The following is a 16,274-nucleotide window of genomic DNA, read 5'->3' as shown; positions in this document are numbered from 1 at the left end:
CGAAGACTCTCTCTGCTCCTGCGTGGTGTACATCCTCGTCGTATTTCTTTATGATCAGCTCTGTGACCTTGTGTCGGCTGTTCAAGACGATCGGGTGCTTAATGTCATCTGGTAGATCGGGGGCTCTCCGCAGGCGACCACCCACTCTGATGAGATTATGTGCGTCACTCTCTGGTGCCAGGTGAATCAGTCTGCTGTCTGATGGGACGGGGTTTCCTCCCTGTAGACAGTCTAGCTCATCGGGGAACGAGTCTGTTTTGAAGCGCCAGACTAATCCTAGTGTCATTTCTTGGGCTTCTCCTGGGATTGTCGCCATCCAGGTCTCGCTGCTGGCAGCCTTGTCCGCGGAGGAGAGGCTGCGCAATACGTGCGGGTCGCTGCTGGCCCACTGCCTGAGATCAAAGCCGCCTTTGATTAGGGAGGCGCGTAACTTGATTAGGAGAGCCTCGGCTTCTTCTTGAGTCGAGACGCTTTGTAGACAGTTGTCCACGTAGAAACTGTTCTTCACACTGTGTTGGACCTCTTCATCTGCTGTTGGGTCCTCAGCGTCTCTCTGTGGGCTGGTACCGGCAGGGCACCATAGCCAGCTGGTCCAGGTGCTATTCCTCGGGGCTGGTCGTGCGTTGTGCTCACCCGTGAATAGAGTCGGGGGTCTGTAGCGCAGCGCCGCGGGGGTATAGCCTGGGCTGTATTGGACCTCCTGGTCCGGTGGAGTACTGTGCTGTCGTCGGGCTTGGTTCTCCTCCTCTCCCTCTTCTTCCTCTATCAGATCTTCCAGATCCTGTAATCGTTTATCTTGCTTCTCCGCAGTGTATGCCGCTCCTTCCTTGTAGCTGGGTCTCGCTTGGACCGGTCTGGGAAGGGGGTCTGCGGGGGGTATAGGCTTTGTCTGTTGGTCAAGTTCAGGGTCGCTTGCTCGTTTAGGAGGCGCTGCTCTTGACTGTTGTCTCGACGAGTTCCTTGAACCCCTGGTGGAGGGAGAGGGTGTTGCCCTGGGGATCATCAGCCGCTTCATTAGCTGCGCTTGTAGCTTGTCGCGCTCGGCTTGTATTCTGTCGCGCTCGGCTTCGCGCTGGATGAGAGCGAGTTCGCACTCTGCTTCTCTTTGGGCATAGTCAGCGGCGCGCTGGGCTGCGGCGGCGGCGCGCTCTGCTTCTCTTTGGGCATAGTCAGCGACGCGCTGGGCTCCGGCGTGCTCTGCTGCGGCGGCGGCGCGCTCTGCTGCGGCCCGGTCTCTTACCATATTAATTTCCGTCTGAAGGCGTCTCATCTCCCGGCGTCTCATCTCCCGGCGTATGCGCTCTTCTTCGCTCCGTCGCTGCGCTTGGAGGCGTTCTCTTTCAATAGTAAAATGTTCGTGCTCGCTAAGCGCCTGTGCTTGGAGACGGTCGCGTTCACCCTGAAGTCGATCGCGTTCGGTAGAGGCTGTCAGGCGGACGAGGAACGCCTGTTGTAGCATCCTCGCCGCTTCTCTGGGGGAAGGCGGTTGTGGAGGTGAGCCGCTCCTGCGTGAGCCGCTCCTGGGGGTACTCGTTGGGGAGTCCTGGAGCTCTAGTTCCTCGGCGCTCTCCTCCTCTTCTTCCGTGCAGAGTTCTCTCTCTGTAGGGTTGTCTTCCTCCCGGGGCTGGTCGGGGACTACTTCTTGAGTAGTGGCGGGGGGTAAAGGCATGTCAATTCCCTCCTGGTCCCCACCGTGAGCTTGGTCAGTTACATTAGGACCTACTAGGGCCTCTGTGGTCGGGGAAACCTGCTCGTTAAGGTCAGACATAATTTTACTGTCTACTTTTACCGCGTTTACCGTTTGTCGAAGGCTAGGTAGTTGACTGACAGTGTAAGCCTCTAAGTACTGAGGTGTCTGTCGTCTGCGCCGCGGGCGTTCTAGGTTAGGAGGATCGTTTCGTGGAGTGTTCATCATAGGCCATTTCGATATTAATAACACTATATTAATATTACACTAGTTACCCTCCGGCTCAAAGGACCAATTGTAACTGAGGGGTACAATTCCCTGACTGTATTGTTAGATATGATATTTAATACCACTATCTCATGTACTTTAACTTCTGGCCACCCAGTACAAGATATAAGTATGATGAACACTTTCCCACCTGATGAAACGAACCAACACAAATGTACCAAATCGAAGGTTTAATACAGCAAAGGGTGTATACAACGATCACTTAATTACATTTATGATTTGAAATATGGAATATGCACTTTTATGGCAAATGAGTATTCGTAGGTAAATCAACATTGAATGTCCAATCTCTGGTTGCGCAGGGAGTAAGTATACAACCTGGAATATTTAGGAAACGATAGCGATGGTACTTAAATGATTATAGCTGGATACACTAAGGGGGGGGGGGGGGGGTCCCGCTGGTTGTAAGACAGTAGGAGGGGGGGGTTAGAGAAGCCGCTGGCGGTATCCCATCTGGCCGACGGTGTCTTGGGAAAATCCAAAGTCTTGGACACGGTGCCCACAGAACCTCGGGCCGCAGACGAATACAGCTGGACCCTCTGTGGAACGGTATCTGCCGGTCCACAACGGAGAGACGTGAGGCGACCTCACGTGTAGAGCGCCGTCTCACCTGGAGTCCTCTCCGGGGGGTAATTCCAACACTCAGCAGTGTTGGCCTTTATCCATGGAATAATCAAAGCACACAAAGCATAATCCAAGCCGTGGAAGGCTCGCCGTCGTCTGGGTAGAGTAATCCAATATACAGGTCCAGTCGCTCTTGGCCCGGAGCTCCTCGGATGCAATCACCACTAGGGGTCTGACCAGCCTGGTTAAGCGTCCAGATAACGTCAGGAACGATGGGGGTACTGATAACTGTAGAACTCTAACCGAACGATGCACCATACATAAATAGACTACTATTAGCTTAATAGAATACGTCCAACTCGACGGTATGGTGCCAAACTATGACCATTCAACTATTAATCTACACGATATCTCAATGCCTATTCTGGGCCAAGTAGGCCTTACTACACCGCACGTGCGTCGTGGGGAGGCTTTTGCGTCTGTCACTCTGTTGGAGGGTAAAGAACTGGACTAAAAGAAAGTTCTACTTTACTGGCGCCATATATATATGCGCTATGAACAAATAGTACCATTTGTATTTCGCCCGACATATTACTGCGCGGAACCGGGGGTTTGCCTCGACATGTTAGGCGGCACGATTGAACTTGGACCTAGGGGTATGGCAACCTGGCGCCAGGTTCTCGTCCAATGGTAGAATGAAACTATTATGGGCTGTTTAGTAGAAACGGGGATATTCAATGCATATTGTACAAGGAATATACAGGGGATATCAAACGATATACAAATACAATTAAATATATATATATAAATAAATATACATATTCGGTTTAATCTGATCCTTCACAACAGTATTAGTAATAGTAGTAATAGTAGTAGTAATAGTAGTAGTAATAATAGTAATAATAGTAGTAGTAGTAGTAGTAATAATAGTAGTAGTAGTAGTAGTAGTAGTAGTAGTAATAGTAGTAGTAGTAGTAGTAGTAGTAGTAGTAATAGTAGTAGTAGTAATAGTAGTATAGTAGTAGTAATAATAATAGTAGTAGTAGTAGTAGTAATAGTAATAGTAATAGTAGTAGTAATAATAGTATTAGTAATAGTAGTAGTAATAATAGTAGTAGTAGTAGTAGCAGTAGTAGTATTAGTAATAGTAGTAATAGTAATAATAGTAGTAGTAGTAGTAGTAGTAGCAGTAATAATAATAATAGTAGTAGTAGTAGTAGTAGTAGTAGTAGTAATAGTAGTATAGTAGTAGCAGTAGTAATAATAGTAGTAGTAGTAATAATAGTAGTAATAGTAGTAATAATAGTAGTAGTAGTAGTAGTAGTGGTAGTAATAGTATAGTAGTAGTAGTAGTAGTAATAATAATAATAATAATAATAATAATAATAGTAGTAGTAGTAGTAGTAGTAGTAGTAGTAGTAGTAGTAGTAGTAGTAATAGTAGTAGTAGCAGTAATAGTAGTAGTAATAGTAGTAGTATAGTGGTAGTAATAATAATAATAGTAGTAGTAGCAGTAATAGTAATAGTAGTAGTATAGTAGTAGTAGTAATAATAATAATAGTAGTAGTAGTAGTAGTAGTAGTAGTAATAGTAGTATAGTAATAGTAGTAGTATAGTAGTAGTAGTAATAATAATAATAATAATAATAATAATAGTAGTAGTAGTAGTAGTAGTAGTAGTAGTAGTAGTAGTAGTAGTAGTAGTAGTAGTAGTAGTAGTAATAGTAGTAGTAATAATAGTAGTAGTAGTAATAGTAGTAGTAATAGCATCATCACCACCACAGTATACATAAAAGATCATATAGGATGTATAGCAGAAACAGACTCCCCTACATCCTAGTACTTCTAACTTAGTCTTAGTGAACTTAGTAACTTCACGTCTTCTCACCCAGGCAGCGATAAGGCACCACGATGTGCATGTGACTGCGGCACTGCTTGCGTCCATTCTTCTTGCACCAGTTCTGGATGCTGACCGGCTGGTTGGCCTCCACCACGTTGGTGATCTGGAGCTCCGGGTACACCTGGAGGCACAGGTAACATGTTAATGTTTCAGACGTTAGCCAGTACCCTGGTTTTTATGTTTTTTCGCCCAAGCTGAAGGAGTTAGTTAAATGATAAGCACATCTCTGGCAAAGCACTAGATTTACAGAGGTCCAGAGACTGCGTGTGGGAAACTAACATTTGAGATCAACAAAGCGATCGGTCGCAAAGAAATCCTTTAGTCAAGGACAGCCCTAATGCTTTGGAATAAGCAGGCCATCTCACTCTCACTACTCGATATAGCTAAACGTCAAAACAGACCAAAGAATATTTCCTATCCCTCTTCAGAACCTTGTGAAGGGCCTAAAGAATGTCTTATGAGGGCCATCATTTGGACACAGGTCCAACTTTGAGCTGCCCTGTCTCTGACACCGTGAACAAGACGTCTTTAGTCTCTCCGTTTCTGACACCGTGAACAAGACGTCTTTAGTCTCTCTGTCTCTGATAGCGTGAACAAGACCGTCTTTAGTCTCTGATAGCGCGAACAAGACCGTCTTTAGTCTCTGAGTCTCTGACACCGTGACCAAGACGTCTTTAGTCTCTGTCTCTGATAGCGTGAACAAGACCGTCTTTAGTCTCTCCGTCTCTGACACCGTGAACAAGACCGTCTTTGGTCTCTCTGTCTCTGACACCGTGAACAAGACGTCTTTAGTCTCCGTCTCTGACACCGTGAACAAGACCGTCTTTAGTCTCTCTGTCTCTTAGGGATGGGAATTGATAGGATTTTATCGATACGATTCCATTATCGATTCTGCTTATCGATTCGATTCTTTATCGATTCTGCTTATCGATACCTGATCAATTTATAATTTAAATAAATAAATTGGAAATGCAACAGAACTAAGCTGGTTAGAATAACAACATGCAACTTGACATTTCTGATTGTCATTTATTGTTGAGCCCCCATGTCAGGGGCGACAGTGGCTCGGGAGGTAGAGCAGTCGTCTGGCAATCCGGAGGTTCCCGGTTCGATTCCCGCTCCTCCCGGGCAGCGTGTCGATGTGTCCTTGAGCAAGACACTTAACCCCTAACTGCTCCCGATGAGCAGGTTGGCACCTTGCATGGTTGCCTGCGCCGTCGTTGTGTGAATGTGTGAGTGATTGGGTAAAATGTAGGGAACAAATTGTAAAGCGCTTTGGATAAAAGCGCTATATAAAAAAGCAGCCATTTACCATGTCAGAAAAATACAAAAACTGTAAAAAATAAAACATTAACTATAGCCTACACTTAAATAAAATAATGTATTTGAGATTCTCTTAAAATGTATAAATTTTTTTATTCTTAAACTAATTTAATCTATTGAATAACAGTCGTTATTCCTCTGACTTCTGTCTCACACACACACACACACACACAGACACACAGAGCTCCCTCCCCGGGCCCCTGTCCTGTAAGGTATTGGCTTGTGTTGCTACACGGACACATTTGTATGTTGCACGGTACTTTCTGTCTGACGGACTCAGAGTAGAGACTTAGTAAACAAACAATCCGGCTCTTATTATATGTGAACTAAAGAGTACAAGGTTTACACAACAGTCCCCACCCGCTGTTTTATTGTATTTGTACCTGTACTATCCGCTGTCAGCTGTTTATCTCTCTTTGTGAGCTTGATTAAATAGCGTTAGCTCACATTAGCTAGCGATAGCTCCGCGGCTAATTTTAGCTCACCCTAAACTAAATCAATGACTATGTTCTAAAGCATTCAAGTAGTTTTCACTGCACATAGAAGTAGCCAAACAGCGGGAGCATTTCGGGAGCATATTACCAAAACCCAGGCAATTTCGAGCCCTTAATGAATCAAATAGAGTCTGCCATGGCTACATGCTAACGCTAACATTATTACGCAACTAGGAAAAACCTGGCAGCGATAAGGGAATCGAAAGTCACGGGAGCCACACGGTTCCAGGCATCGGCCAATTAGGAACCGGTTCCCAACCGGAACCGGTTTTCGATTCCCATCCCTACTGTCTCTGACAGCGTGAACAAGACCGTCTTTAGTCTCTCTGTCTCCGATAGCGTGAACAAGACCGTCTTTAGTCTCTCTGTCTCCGATAGCGTGAACAAGACCGTCTTTAGTCTCTCTGTCTCCGATAGCGTGAACAAGATGTCTTTAGTCTCTCTGTCTCTGATAGCGTGAACAAGACCGTCTTTAGTCTCAGTCTCTGACAGCGTGAACAAGACGTCTTTAGTCTCTCTGTCTCTGATAGCGTGAACAAGACGTCTTTAGTCTCTGTCTCTGATAGCGTGAACAAGACGTCTTTAGTCTCCGTCTCTGACACCGTGAACAAGACGTCTTTGGTCTCTGTCTCTGACACCGTGAACAAGACGTCTTTAGTCTCTGTCTCTGACACCGTGAACAAGACGTCTTTAGTCTCTCTGTCTCCGATAGCGTGAACAAGACCGTCTTTAGTCTCTCTGTCTCCGATAGCGTGAACAAGACCGTCTTTAGTCTCTCTGTCTCTGACACCGTGAACAAGACCGTCTTTAGTCTCCGTCTCTGACACCGTGAACAAGACCGTCTTTAGTCTCTCCGTCTCTGACACCGTGAACAAGACGTCTTTAGTCTCTCTGTCTCCGATAGCGTGAACAAGACCGTCTTTAGTCTCTCTGTCTCCGATAGCGTGAACAAGACCGTCTTTAGTCTCTCTGTCTCTGACACCGTGAACAAGACCGTCTTTAGTCTCCGTCTCTGACACCGTGAACAAGACCGTCTTTAGTATCTCTGTCTCTGACACCGTGAACAAGACCATCTTTAGTCTCTCTGTCTCTGATACCGTGAACAAGACCATCTTTAGTCTCTCTGTCTCTGATACCGTGAACAAGACCGTCTTTAGTCTCTCTGTCTCTGACACCGTGAACAAGACCATCTTTAGTCTCTCTGTCTCTGACACCGTGAACAAGACCGTCTTTAGTCTCTCTGTCTCTGACACCGTGAACAAGACCGTCTTTAGTCTCTCTGTCTCTGACACCGTGAACAAGACCATCTTTAGTCTCTCTGTCTCTGACACCGTGAACAAGACGTCTTTAGTCTCTCTGTCTCTGACACCGTGAACAAGACCGTCTTTAGTCTCCGTCTCTGACACCGTGAACAAGACGTCTTTAGTCTCTCCGTCTCTGAGCCTCCGATACCGTGAACAAGATGGTCTCGGTCTGACTATCATCATCATCCATCAAATGCCGTTTCCCGTCTATCTCCTCACGGCATCTACTCCTCCCGTTTCCTCCCTCTCCTTCCTTCATGCCGCTCTTCATCCCTCGTCACCATCCTCCCTCGTCACCACTCTCCCCACTCAGGCCTCTTTCCTTTTTGAACCGGAGCCAAACTCCCTCCCTCCCTCCCTCCCCCTCTCTCATCTCACCTTATCTATCGATTTCTGAGAAGTAAAAAAACTTAAAAAAGAAACCTCTGAAGTTTGAAATGAAAGCGGAGGATTGATCCGACGAGCCGCCTCGCCGTCACCGGGGAGAGAAAGCGGTTCTCCCGTCTCCGCGCTTGTCCGTCAGATGAACCCCCCTTCATCCTCCCCTCCCCCCTCTTCATCCTCCCCTCCCCCCTCTTCATCCTCCCAGCACCTCTGTTGTGTTCGTTTATGATGGAAGTGGAGAAACACCTCATCTCGACGTGTGTCTCGTGCTACAAAGTCGGGAGACGCGCTAAAGTTCTTTCTTGCAACTTGCCTTGCGCTAAAGTTCTTGCAACTTGCCTCGTGCTAAAGTTCTTAAAACTTGCCTCGCGCTAAAGTTCTTTCTTACTATTTGCCTCGTGTGAACAACAACTCACAAATGCGGTTTATGACGACATATAGTTATAAAATAAAACACTCCGGATTAACACTTTTTTTGTGTCGTGACCCAGTTTGCTGCCTGTTTGAACTGGCCAGAAACACTACACCACTAGCAAGTATGTAATACCACTGAATGTCCAAACATCCAAATCATCCCTTTAACATCTCTCTCTCTCTCTGCACTCTCGCTCTCTCACCTCTTGGTAGTATGTCTCTCTCTCTCTCTCTCTCTCTGCACTCTCTCTCTCTCACCACTTGGTAGTATGTCTGTCTCTCTCTCTCTCTCTCTCACCTCTTGGTAGTATGTCTGTCTCTCTCTCTCTCTCACCTCTTGGTAGTATGTCTGTCTCTCTCTCTCTCTCACCTCTTGGTAGTATGTCTCTCTCTCTCTCTCTCTCTCTCACCTCTTGGCAGTATGTCTCTCTCTCTCTCACCTCTCGACAGTATGTCTCTCTCTCTCACCTCTCGACAGTATGTCTCTCTCTCTCTCTCTCTCACCTCTCGACAGTATGTCTGTCTCTCTCTCTCTCTCACCTCTTGGCAGTATGTCTCTCTCTCTCTCACCTCTCGACAGTATGTCTCTCTCTCTCTCTCACCTCTCGACAGTATGTCTCTCTCTCTCTCTCACCTCTCGACAGTAGGTATCTCTCTCTCACCTCTTGGCAGTATGTCTCTCTCTCTCTCTCACCTCTCGACAGTAGGTATCTCTCTCTCTCACCTCTTGGCAGTATGTCTCTCTCTCTCACCTCTTGGCAGTATGTCTCTCTCTCTCTCACCTCTCGACAGTATGTCTCTCTCTCTCTCACCTCTCGGCAGTATGTCTCTCTCTCTCTCTCTCTCTCTCTCTATGTCTCTCGCTCACCTCTTGGCAGTATGTCTCTCTCTCTCTATGTCTCTCGCTCACCTCTTGGCAGTATGTCTCTCTCTCTCTCTCTCTATGTCTCTCGCTCACCTCTTGGCAGTAGGTCTCTCTCTCTCTCTCTCTCTCTCTCTCTCTCTCACCTCTTGGCAGTATGTCTCTCTCTCTCTCTCTATGTCTCTCGCTCACCTATTGGCAGTATGTCTCTCTCTCTCTCTATGTCTATGTCTCTCGCTCACCTCTTGGCAGTATGTCTCTCTCTCTCTCTCTCTCTATGTCTCTCGCTCACCTCTTGGCAGTATGTCTCTCTCTCTCTCTCTCTCTATGTCTCTCGCTCACCTCTCGACAGTATGTCTCTCTCTCTCTCTCTCTCTATGTCTCTCGCTCACCTCTTGGCAGTATGTCACTCTCTCTCTCTCTCTCTCTCTCTCTATGTCTCTCGCTCACCTCTTGGCAGTATGTCTCTCTCTCTCTCTCTCTATGTCTCTCGCTCACCTCTTGGCAGTATGTCTCTCTCTCTATGTCTCTCGCTCACCTCTTGGCAGTATGTCTCTCTCTCTCTCTCTATGTCTCTCGCTCACCTCTTGGCAGTATGTCTCTCTCTCTCTCTCTCTCTCTCTCTCTATGTCTCTCGCTCACCTCTTGGCAGTATGTCTCTCTCTCTCTCTCTCTATGTCTCTCTCTCACCTCTCGACAGTAGGTCTCTCTCTCTCTCTCTCTCTCTCTCTCTCTCTCTCTCTCTCTATGTCTCTCGCTCACCTCTTGGCAGTATCTCTCTCTCTCTCTATGTCTCTCGCTCACCTCTTGGCAGTATGTCTCTCTCTCTCTCTCTCTCTCTCTCTCTCTCTCTCTCTCTCTCTCTCTCTCTCTCTCTCTCTCTCTATGTCTCTCGCTCACCTCTTGGCAGTATGTCTCTCTCTCTCTATGTCTCTCGCTCACCTCTTGGCAGTATGTCTCTCTCTCTCTATGTCTCTCGCTCACCTCTTGGCAGTATGTCTCTCTCTCTCTATGTCTCTCGCTCACCTCTTGGCAGTATGTCTCTCTCTCTCTATGTCTCTCGCTCACCTCTTGGCAGTATGTCTCTCTCTCTCTATGTCTCTCGCTCACCTCTTGGCAGTATGTCTCTCTCTCTCTATGTCTCTCGCTCACCTCTTGGCAGTATGTCTCTCTCTCTCTATGTCTCTCGCTCACCTCTTGGCAGTATGTCTCTCTCTCTCTATGTCTCTCGCTCACCTCTTGGCAGTATGTCTCTCTCTCTCTATGTCTCTCGCTCACCTCTTGGCAGTATGTCTCTCTCTCTCTATGTCTCTCTCTCACCTCTCGACAGTAGGTCTCTCTCTCTCTCTCTCTCTCTATGTCTCTCGCTCACCTCTTGGCAGTATCTCTCTCTCTCTCTATGTCTCTCGCTCACCTCTTGGCAGTATGTCTCTCTCTCTCTCTCTCTCTCTCTATGTCTCTCGCTCACCTCTTGGCAGTATGTCTCTCTCTCTCTATGTCTCTCGCTCACCTCTTGGCAGTATGTCTCTCTCTCTCTATGTCTCTCGCTCACCTCTTGGCAGTATGTCTCTCTCTCTCTATGTCTCTCTCTATGTCTCTCGCTCACCTCTTGGCAGTATGTCTCTCTCTCTCTATGTCTCTCGCTCACCTCTTGGCAGTATGTCTCTCTCTCTCTATGTCTCTTGCTCACCTCTTGGCAGTATGTCTCTCTCTCTCTCTCCGTCTCTCTCTCTCTATGTCTCTCTCTCTCTCTCGCTCACCTCTTGGCAGTACTCCAGGATGCCCTCCTTGGTTCCGATGCAGCTCTTGGTCCCGCTGGGGTCCGACTCCCACTTCCCGTTCTGCACGTTGACGTGCTGGTTGAGCCGCCCGCAGAACATGGCCACCTGGGGCTCGGCGAGCAGACCCTGAGACACATCTGTAGGCACCTGGGGGGGGGGGGGGGAGAGGGAGAGAGAGGGGGGGAGAGAGAGAGGGGTGGGAGAGAGGGGGGAGAGAGAGGGGTGGGAGAGAGAGAGGGAGGGGGAGGGAGAGGGGGGGAGAGATAGAGGGGTGGGAGAGAGGGAGGGAGAGAGAGAGAGGGAGGGGGAGAGAGAGAGGGAGGAGAGAGAGGGAGGGGGGAGAGAGAGGGGGAGAGGGAGGGAGAGGGAGGGAGAGGGAGGGAGAGGGAGGGAGAGAGGGGAGAGAGGGGGGGAGAAAGAGGGAGGGGGGGAGGGAGAGAGGGGGGAGAAGAGGGGAGAGAGAGAGGGAGAGAGAGAGGGGAGGGAGAGGGGGGAGAGAGGAGGGAGAGGGAGAGAGGGGGGGGAGAGAGGAGGGGAGGGAGAGAGAGGGAGGGGGGAGAGAGAGAGAGGAGGAGGGAGGAGAGAGGGAGAGGGGAGGGAGAGAGACAGAGAGACAGAGAGAGAGGAGGAGAGAGAAGAGAGAGAGGGAGAGAGAGAGAGGGAGAGAGAGAGAGGGAGAGAGAGATGAGAGAGAGACAGGAGAGAGAGAGAGGGAGAGAGAGGGAGAGACAGAGAGAGAGAGAGGGAGAGAGAGGGAGAGAGAAAGAGAGTGAGCCTTTGTATTGCAATTGTTGTCCTATACCACACACACACACACACACACACACACACACACACACACACACACACACACACACACACACACACACACACACACACACACACACACACACACACACACACACACACACACACACACACACACACACACACACACACACACACACACACACACACACACACACACACACACACACACACACACACACACAACACTGATGAAGGCCGGACGGTTGAAAAAACGTGTTGTGCGTATTAAAACAAACGATATTCATTGAGTGCGGTCCCTATACCCTTTGTTCTACTTGTGAGTGTGACTTACTATTTTTGGACTACGCACCTGAGTGGTTACCTTCTCTACATACCATACATACAGGGACCGAAACTAAAGCCCGCCGCCCGCCAGGGGCGGTCTGTTTTTACCTTTGGCGCATGACACTTAGAGGGCTGCCCGCCGTGTGGCGTGTAGACGTGTAGTTCATAAGCAGGCCCCTAAAAATATTTGTATGCGAACGGTAAAAATCAATTACGCGCACGCTGTGCGAATACAGATTATAGCCTCTCTCGTCTTTTTTTTCCTCCGCTGCGAGATCGTTAAAAAACTACAAGTCCCACATTGCACTCAAGCCAACGGTCCAATCACAGTAGAGTGAAGTGACTGGTTTCATGGGAAATAAAGCAAATGACCAATCGGAAGCTCTCATTTTTCTTGTTTACTTCCTGAAACTCCGCGATCAGGGCTCTCGTTTTCCGAGACACCAACTTATTATAGTCTCTCTTACCAATAGCAATAGATTTTAGAACACCTAGATTTATCGATAGCAATAGTAATATAACGTTAATGCAACAAAACGAATGCCTTGCTTTGTTAATCATAACGTTGATGCAGTAGCGTATGTCGGTGTGTTGGCTGTAACGGACATGACAATAACATAACGTGTACACATTAAAATTGCGATAATCTATTCTAACATTTTCAAATCGATGCAGTTGAATTTCCCCCTTAGGATCGATGCATTGTTACACCCCTACACCAAAGTAACTGGCCCACTGTGTATCTGTGTGTATAATAACCTGGCTAGCGTTATCAACAGCAGAGGTGGGCAATGGGTCCAGCTGCAGCACCGGAGTGCAAGCGATGTGATGTAATTGGCAGACTCGACTGTCAATCAATGGTCTACCTGACACGCAAACTCAAACAATGTTTCTGTACTGGAGGTGTGATTGATTGATTGAAAACTTTATTAACAGATTGCAGAATGGGTACAATACAGTACAGCTCAATACACACAATTGTTAAGGGGATGCAGACCAGAGAAAGACTTTCGTCTTGTTTACATCAGGGTCCCCCATTTCAATTAATCAGGAAAGTGTACAGTAGGAAAGTGTACAGTATTTCAATAGGCAACCCTGAAAGGATTATTTTTCTAGAAGAGCAACACAGCCAAAACAGACAGTGGAGCTGTTTGCAGATAGCAAGCATTTTGACTTATTTTGATGTCTCGCAGATAATACAACTACAAGTATGATTATATAATATATATTTTATTTAAAAAAAAATTGTATATATAAAATATATATTGGCAGGTAAGAAATATGCTTGGCGGGTAGACTCTTCCCATCTACCCGCCACTGGCCGGTGAGTCAAAAAGTTAATTTCGCTCCCTGCATACATACCATAAGAGTCAGTACCTTGAAATCAATATATAGATAAATCACTACTGTAACACACCTCGCACACACAGAAAAGGAGGGAGGGAGGGAGAGAGACAGACAGAGAGAGGGGAAAAGAGAGAAAGAAGGAGAGGGAAAGAAAGGTTGACCCGCTCCCAAGTCACCTCCACACACCAAAACAAGAGAGATGTAAACACAGCGCAGTAACCATGGTGATTTAACTCCTAGGACACAGTAACCATGGTGATTTAACTCCTAAGATAATATAAGACCGTAACCATGGTGACTTAACTGGGATATGGGTACGGATTCATCGTCAATGGACCAACTCCAGAACATTTATTTGACGACATCTATATTGATACAGTGATTATGATCATGCCAAGTATCAATATAAAAATAGTTTATATATATATCGTTTTTTTTTTTTGCACGACAATCCCATTTCACTGCAATAAAAATGAGGTGAGCGGAAGGAAAACGTGATCTTGTTGGATTAAAAACGGATGATTGTGGACACAGATGTTTCGTTGGAGACGTCATTAATTAAGCAGGAGAAATGCGTGACTCTACTGTGGTGACGACAGGGTACCGTGGGGGGGGGCGGGGCCTCTGGAGATTCCACCCCCAGGAGACTGTGTCGGAGATATAGAGTGACTCAACAACTGTCCCATCGCTGGAGCACAACATTGTAAATTCTGTTTTAGGGTGGAGTCGCTCCCTCGTGGCTCCTCCCCTGGACAGCTGCAGCTCATCAACAACCCAAAGCAAACCGATCCACCTTGTATTCTCTCATTAAGCACTACGTGCAACTAGGGATGGGTACCGAATTCGGTACTTTTGAGGTACCGAACCGAAACACGTCGGTACTACCGAGTATCGATTCAAGTGAGATACCGAATTATTTTTATTCTTTTTTTTTATTTTTTACCTTTTTTCTTTTCATGTCAACGTTCACACGCACAATATATGCTTACCTAGGATTTGACTTGATTCAACAACAAAGCAGTCGGAGCAATGGCAAGCCGAAAACTGTCAATTGTAGTTATTTGAAGTGTGAATTTTTTTTCACGACTGAGGTAGGTAAATTCAATTTCTTGAGACTAAAGTACCGAAAAAAGGTACGTTGGGTACCGGTATCGATTCACAGGTACCGGTACCGTATCGGTTCAAATGTGAAAGGTACCCATCCCTACGTGCAACACACACTCTCTCTCACACACAAACACACTCTCCCTCTCTCACACAAACAAACACACACTCTCCCTCTCTCACACACAAACAAACACACACACTCTCCCTCTCTCACACACAAACACACTCTCCTCTCTCACACACAAACAAACACACACTCTCCCTCTCTCACACACAAACAAACACACACTCTCCCTCTCTCACACACAAACACACACACTCTCCCTCTCTCACACACAAACAAACACACACTCTCCCTCTCTCACACACAAACAAACACACACTCTCCCTCTCTCACACACAAACAACACTCTCCCTCTCTTACACACAAACAAACACACTCTCTCTCACACAAACAAACACACACTCTCCCTCTCTCACACACAAACAAACACACACTCCCTCTCACACACACACCCTCTCTCACACACAAACAAACACACACTCCCTCTCTCACACACACACTCCTCTCTCACACAACAAACACACTCCCTCTCTCACACACAAACAAACACACACTCCCTCTCTCACACACAAACAAACACACACACTCTCTCTCACACAAACAAACACACTCTCCCTCTCACACAAACAAACACACACTCCCTCTCTCACACACAAACAAACACACTCTCTCTCTCTCACACACAAACAAACAAACACACCACTCTCCCTCTCTCACACACAAACAAACACACACTCTCTCTCTCTCTCTCACACAAACAAACACACACTCTCTCTCACACACAAACACACACACGCCACTATTCTTCTTGTTTACAGTATTGCATTGGGTATTTGTGCTCAACAATGTTTGTGTGTGTGTGTGTGTGTGTGTGTGTGTGTGTGTGTGCGTGCATGTGTATGCGTGTGTGTGTGTGTGTCTGCGGTATGTGTGCATGTGGGTGTGTGTGAGTAGGTCCTTCCAGCACTAATGAGTTTATATAAGCTCATAATGTGTGTGTGTGTGCGTTTGTTCGCATGACAGAGACAATGCAAGGAGAGCAGGTTGGATAAGGACACGGGAGTGTGTGTGTGTGTGTGTGTGTGTGTGTGTGTGTGTGTGTGTGTGTGTGCTTGCAATAGGGTCTGCATTTCTATGTAAATATGTGTTGCGTTTGTGTGTATATCTGTGTGTGTGTGCGGAAGTATACATGTGTGTGTGTCTGTCCTAGCATAAGCAAACAAATCTCTCCATCTCTCTCTCTGTGTCTCTCTTTCTCTCAGTCTCTCTCTCCGTCTCTCTCTCTCTCTCCCCGTCTGTCTCTCTCTCTCTGTCTCTCTCAGTCTCTCTCTCAGTCACTCTTCTCTCTCTCTCCCCATCTGTCTCTCTCTCTCAGTCTCTCCGTCTCTCTTGTCTCTCTCTCCGTCTCTCTTCTCTCTCTCTCCCGTCTGTCTCTCTCTCTCTGTCTCTCTCTCTCAGTCTCTCTCTCTCTCCGTCTCTCTTGTCTCTCAGTCTCTCTCTCTCCGTTTCTCCCTCTCTTGTCTCTCTCTCTCTCTCTCTCTCCCCATCTGTCTCTCTCTCTCTTCTTACCACTACAGGGTCAGTGGTCCAGAGGAGCCTGGGAGGTGTAGTTCTTACCACTACAGGGCCAGTGGTCCAGAGGAGCCTGGGAGTTGTAGTTC

At 47.2% G+C, this 16,274-nt stretch overlaps 1 protein-coding gene across 1 annotated transcript in view; it reads right to left on the bottom strand.

Annotated features, from left to right (window-relative positions):
- The window catches only part of appa (amyloid beta (A4) precursor protein a), a gene marked incomplete at its 3' end in the record, with an annotated part of 80,267 nt that overhangs the window by 18,492 nt on the left and 45,501 nt on the right, over positions 1-16,274 (bottom strand). Inside the window, exons 2-3 of the mRNA XM_084329800.1 lie at positions 10,980-11,147; positions 4,427-4,559 (exon numbers count right to left, since the gene is read on the bottom strand). Coding sequence (XP_084185926.1) covers positions 4,427-4,559; positions 10,980-11,147 — 301 coding nt within the window. The remainder of the gene's footprint in view (positions 1-4,426; positions 4,560-10,979; positions 11,148-16,274) is intronic.

Source organism: Notolepis coatsorum (genome assembly GCF_963971535.1).
Source record: "Notolepis coatsorum genome assembly, chromosome: 1".
Lineage (NCBI taxonomy): Eukaryota > Metazoa > Chordata > Actinopteri > Aulopiformes > Paralepididae > Notolepis > Notolepis coatsorum.
Note: the sequence above shows the minus strand (reverse complement) of the source record. Positions and strands in the feature narration are given on the sequence as shown.